Source organism: Electrophorus electricus, chromosome 20 (genome assembly GCF_013358815.1).
Source record: "Electrophorus electricus isolate fEleEle1 chromosome 20, fEleEle1.pri, whole genome shotgun sequence".
Classification (NCBI taxonomy): domain Eukaryota; kingdom Metazoa; phylum Chordata; class Actinopteri; order Gymnotiformes; family Gymnotidae; genus Electrophorus; species Electrophorus electricus.
In genome coordinates this window covers 9,210,838-9,217,307 of record NC_049554.1, presented here as the reverse complement: position 1 = coordinate 9,217,307, position 6,470 = coordinate 9,210,838, and the positions used below count along the sequence as shown (strand labels likewise).

At 36.8% G+C, this 6,470-nt stretch overlaps 1 protein-coding gene across 1 annotated transcript in view; it reads right to left on the bottom strand.

Moving 5' to 3' along the window:
* Window positions 1–287: 287 nt before the first annotated feature.
* sarnp (SAP domain containing ribonucleoprotein) overlaps window positions 288–6,470 on the bottom strand; it is an 18,400-nt gene continuing 12,217 nt past the window's right edge. The window contains exons 10-11 of the mRNA XM_035520123.1: window positions 700–786; window positions 288–443 (exon numbers count right to left, since the gene is read on the bottom strand). Coding sequence (XP_035376016.1) covers window positions 402–443; window positions 700–786 — 129 coding nt within the window. The 3' untranslated portion in view covers window positions 288–401. The remainder of the gene's footprint in view (window positions 444–699; window positions 787–6,470) is intronic.

Here is a 6,470-nt window from a genome sequence, read left to right as displayed (position 1 = left end):
ATATAATGTATATAAACAGCAGAATGGACATACTCAAATTCTTGGTTTTAACTATAATCCTTTACATTCTACAAAATATTTACAAATACAAATATTTTTAAACACATCCAACCCTAATTCCGCTGTAAAGACTTGATGGCCAAAAGACATGCACCCCCAAACACTGAAATATCAGTGTGTACTTACTGCTAAGTTATTTTTGGATTGTTCCTTCATTAACTTGACAATATGTAACCCCTACATGTGACAAGTTACCTTGATTTTTAAATATGAAAAATAACTTGCCATTTGAAAGAAACTTGGGAGATGTTTATTGTACAAACATAAAACACCAAGCAACAATTACATCATTTTAATGAAAGTTTTTAAAAAAATTACAAAAAGTTAGAAATGGCTCAGCTTCATACAATTCCAAACCGTTCAGCTCGCTTCCGCTTCTTCACCTGAATGAAATTTTTTTTTTTTTAAAGTTAAAATAGAACAAAATTAATTCTTATTTAAAGACAAAATGTAAATAATAAATCAGGGTGTTTTTAATATAGACTGGGGAATTCACATAGATGCAGTCATTTTTTGCCCTTTTCCTAAGCATAATAGTCATACCACTTACAACACATCAGTGCATATCTCAGCAATTGTTGATATACAATGTTGAGATATACACAGAAATAGTTGCACTACCGCTGTAATTTTAAATACCTCTGCATCATCAGCTCCAACAGAGGCTGCACTTGTCACAATCCCAAACCTCTCCTTCCTCTTCTTAAGTTTTTCTTCCTCTTCAACCTTTAAGAAAGCAGTCACAATCAGTGCTCAGCAACATTGTAATCTCCATGTTTGTGACAATGAATCAGTGGAAAAAAAAGTTTTTTTTTCTCCCAACATGGCTTTTATGTATAAGAATAAAAAGCAGCAAAAATAAATAATAATAATAATAATAATAATAATAATAATAATATTGACACAAATATGCAGTTAAAGTAAATAGGTGTTACTTATTGTAACATCAAATTCCCTTTTGCGAAGAACATTCCTTTAATGGCAGACAGGGTACCAAATGTTGCCAACTGTGCTAAAAACATGCTTAATATGAAAATAGCAGGTATGCAGATGGGACTTTCTGCCAGTTGGCTCACTCTGGAAAAATAATCTGCACCTCCATGTTCCAGAATTAATTTAGTTTCAAGCACCAGTAATTATTGACTTGGATGAAACTGTGCTCCTTAATTAAAGACATTTTTTGATACTGAGAGTAGGGCAATGAGAGAAAACATTTTTAAAAAGTAAAACAACTATGCCTGACAACTAGCATAACACAGTATGAAATAAAATGGGAGGGGAGAAGGGCTCTAGTTCTTACTGGAGAGGAAACATTACATCATATCCTTTTTTTGAAAAATCAGGCATTTTATAGCATGACAAAATAGACTGCATTTCTTTAAGCAAGGAGCTTGGCTGAAAAGCTCTGTGGGTCTTCACATTTCACACAGCCAATGCTCAGGAGGTAGAAGGGGGTCCTCTCCCCCAGTGCATCGCTCTGTTCTAGTGACAGTATTGATACAGTGCAAGCCAATCTCGTTTTGATCCACAAAAGATCATCAAGTTCATTTTGCTGGCTCCACTGTGCCCCCCACCCTCTTTTTTCTCATCATGTTTTTCCATTTTGCTTCCTCAAACAATATTGGGCCAAATACAGGGCCTCTCTGAGTCGTCCAAGGCCTCTGCGCTGTCTATTCACAAAGCCATTCTAGAGCAGTTTGAATTAGTGACAGTTATTATTCAAACTAATGAGTAAAACCCACTGAGGCTCGCAATAAGAGACAATGACGTTTTCCTGAATGTTAAGTGTGCTCTCCACATAAAAAATCTGGTTGCAGAAATATTCTTTTCACAAGTATCAAAATGGGACAAATTTCAGTGTGAAGAGCTTGCTTCAAAATTCAATGTGTTTTGAAGCTATAACATTTCAACATAGTGTATAAATATTCAGTCCTTTCCCACAGAAAAAAAAAGACAAAAACACTTAAGTGGCACTACACCCCCTCCCACTTTTACTGGCCTGGCTTGTAATAATGTGACGTCATGAACCTTGCGCATTGTGCAAAAAGGAAGGCATATGGCCTCCACCACCTCTTTCTGAAAGGGCACATAAGTGAAAGTGTTGTGAGCGTGCATAATCAATATAGGGACAGTCAAGAGACTTCATATTCAAGTCACATGATCATCTGAATGGTCCTCTACTACTACTACCACCACCACCACCCCCCCCCCCCCCCATTAATCCAGGCTCTTACACTTTGTTGTACTCAAATTCAGCAAATCATATGCAACTTCAAGTTCTAAGAAACGAGTCAATGATCTTGATCTTGAGCTTGGAAAATTTGCTTGCTAAATAAATGTATATGTATCTAGATTCTCTATAAACATCTGGATTGGGTTTAACGGTAGTACATTTTAAGCAGATAAGTTTTAAAATTAACAGCATTTGGGTGTTCCTTTTGATAAGGTTTTATTTAACTGCAAAGCACTACTCCTTTTGCGTTGTGCTGGCATGGTTTTTAAAACAAACATTACATAAGTGGGTGGGGGCATAAATGAAGAGCATTGTTCATTGGAAAGTATCAGAGAGGAAAAAGGATCATCTGTAACCTCTCTGAAAAGGGCAAAGAATAAAAATATTGATAAGACCAAAAATATGACAACTTATTGATACCACACCAACATTTACAGCAAAAAAAAAATGCAGCAGCAGCTAGCATTGTCTGTCTGTCTATGATATTAGTCATACACACTGCCATTTACAGAAATGTGAAGTCTGTGATACAAAGTGTTATTATTGGGATGGGTATTTTGGGCAAAATTTGCAATTGAATTTAAGGAATTGCTTTAAAAAAATGGAAAAGACCATTAAAGAACCGCATAACAATGGATCAACTCCATGATCACCTGAATTAGCTAACTATAGGTATCATTTTTATTACTTCAGATTTTAGCATGTTGAAAATAAGGTTGCTTGTCTCAGTATTACAGGACTGAAGCATCTATTACTCTTTAAATCCACACACCAATACCCCCAAGCCCAACTTGTGGTCCATAGGAAACTGAAAACCCTCTAATGACAGCCTCCACAGTACCCTCTGGTGGGTTGTGGAATTCAGACATCTTAAGGCTCTTAAAACTGAGACCATACAACATTGTCAAGCAGGTTGTTAATTAGGAGGCTTAATTAGTACTTGGTATTTCATGACAATGACATTTTTAACTAAAAATATATTTTATTTATTTTTTGGGAAAAGGGCAAATCGAATTGCCAACCTGGGTTGGCAGTCTGTATTTAATCTATATTCAACTCAACAGCATTATCTATTAAGAGCAACTTGCAACAGTGATCATGACAATGACCAAATTTCTTCACTTTGGTAGGTGGTTGCAACTTTAGTTCATATCCAGAGCAAATTACAAAACTGCTCTCGTTGTTTGTCGTTGTCGATTTTATTACATAGCAAAAATAGGTTAGAGTCCAAAAATATACTTAACTGAGTCAATGTCATAACCAAGTATCTGTGCTGAAACCTAGAAATCAAAGTTCAAATATACAATTTTCAAAGTGCCTTATTAGGTTTAAAAGACAAAATGGTCAAATGATTTTAGTACAGATGAGGTAAAGAAACAAGTTATGGGAAAAAGTCAAAAATGAAGAAATGTCAAATCTTTGAAGTTCCACTGAAAAAAGGGTGAAATCAGCCACCTAGGTAAAAATTGTTCTAAAAAGGAGGCATGTGGGGCAGGGACACCTTAGTGAGGCAGAATTGCTTTTGTTATTCAGTGGCCAAAAAAAAAAAGAAAAAAAAAAAAAGACATCTAAACATTCACTCCTTCGGCAATAAATAGAAAGCGAAATGAGCTCCATGTCAGTAAAACAAATTAAGATGCAAAATCTGAGGCACAAAAATCCTCCAATGAAGACAGCTAGTGACTTAGTGGGATCTTGAGCCTATAGATTTCTGACCCATGATACAGCACCACCTACAATATATTTGAAAAGACATTAGAAATCATCTCAGAAGTCAACAAACTAAGAATGCCTGGAGCAATAAATTACTGGGAATTTAACTGCAAATAGGTTCTGTAATAAGATGAGACCAAAGCTTCCTGGCTTTAATCTTCAGTAGGCTCTGGTGCAAAAATGTTTAGTAACATTAAATAATATCCAATGCCCACAGGAATAGACATTTGGCATTACAGTTTGTTTTTAAAAAGATCCCGATAACCCTGATTAGAAAAATAAAAATCATGTTTCTTTACAGGTGTTTTAATAGCATAATATAATTATGTTCAGGATGTTCAAAATGGGTAGTTGTGACACCAGATCTTCCAACTTCCAGATCTTTACATCATCTGATAAAGAACTTAACCCGAAACTTTTAATTCACATTAAGGATTTAATTCAATGAACTAGAATAGCTGAAGGGCCATTACCATCACAGCAAAAACTGAAAATCGTCAAAGCTTATCTTGACATTACCAACAACAAATCCAGCCTGAGTTCAAAGGTGATGGGTCATGGACATTGACACTAAAGGATTTTAAGATGGAGGGGAAAAAAAAAAAAAAAAAAACCCACACCAAGTATTCTTTAGCTCATACAGCTTCTCACATTAACCATAATCACGTCACGTCTCAAATCTTAACAGCTTCATAGGTAAGAATCCTAATAAATAAATACACTATGAGCCAACCGTTGGTGCGGTAAGTAGTGTAGGTCTGAATGTTGCAGGGAACGATTTGCAAGCTGTCGACTGATTGCCAATGAAGAGTGGTGGGCCCCCTTCTCTTGTCCACTAGCCTGCTTGTCCGTCCCCCTTTTTAGCCCCCTGGGAGGAGATCTGTTGTGTTGTGGCCTCACTAAATCAACATTGTTATAATGATGTGTCACACTTGACCCCGTGCAGCTCTGGATGCTCACATGAGTGTCAAGACCCACAATAGGCGGCTCTCCATCTCGTATGGACTCATGACAGATTTTGATTCATGGGATAGTGCAGGCACTGTCACAAGAAAATTACCCCCATCAAAATGCCAGCATTTTCACATTCATCAGCTCACTCTCTTAAATTTCCCAACCCTCCAGGCCATTTCCCTCACCACATCTTAAAAATGAACGTGACAAAAGGTACTGTTAAATAATGTATATGAGAAATTAAGGCCCCACACACAGATTACTAGATGTAGTTCAATCAGTAAAATCCCTAAATTCCTACAATGGACCAACCTTCCTGGGCAGGTATACTTTGTAGCTACAGATCACAAGGTTAAAGTGCACAACATACAAAATAAGTACCTCTAGACAAAAGCCTACAAAAATGTATTACGAACCTCGATCCAACACCTGTGACAAATCAAACATCTGGTACCCCAATTTACACAAGAGCAAATCACAAACACACACAGTTTAACACTAGTTGGCTAAAACATTTGTTAGAGGCACCAGCCCAGTATCTGTCTTTAGCCATATTCCACTCAGTGCAACTTTGAGTCAACTTCCTGTTTTTGCTTGATCTTTATGAAAGTGAAAGACCTCTGCCATGTTCTCATTCTGTCTCATTGTAAGAAAGGCTCACAAACACTTCCTTCTTGCCAAATGCTGTCAGAACACCACCTGATACTGAATTCTCAATGAATAATGATTGATTACGTCAAGCTACACAAAGTCCCTTGATGTCCTGGAATGTCAGTGTGCCCCATTTTTCGAACCCATCCCCTGGGTTCTATTATTAGGCACCACTACATCCTTACTACAATAAAATGAGACATGACATCAGGTAAGGGGGTGTAGATACTATTACAACCCCCTCAACAGCACCATTAGACTTGAATTACATAAGTCACCAAACATTACACTTGTAATACTGCTAGACAGGATATTGGAGTGAAATTATTGCAAATGTCCAAAATATACATGTTTGAATTGTTCCAATGTACAACTGTTTTGATATTAACGGTCAATATGTGCAAGTGAGAGAATGCAAAAACATCTATAGCATTTTCTTTATAAATGCAATAGTTGCATTAGCATTTATTAACAGCTGGTTTATTTAATACTTCACCAGGCACAGCGAGTTACGCATCCTACAGACAAAACACTCTGATGACCTGATATACTGGAACGCAGACCTAGGGTTCATGTGACAACCATAAACAAAAACTGCTGACAGCAAGGATGCTCAACTATAGCGACTGCTGCTCTTGGCCAGCCATGCCTTCCATGACCTGTTCTTGACAACTTGGTCATGAGGCTACAGTCAAGGCACTAAATGTTAGCTCTCCAACACAAGGTCAATTTCATCCTACTTTAGCAAAAATTCCTACAAGGAATTTAAACAGTGATGGCATCCATCATGAAAAACACCACTTTCATTTTCAATTACAGTAAAGTCTGGGAAAAAATGATTTACATTGTATTCTAGTTA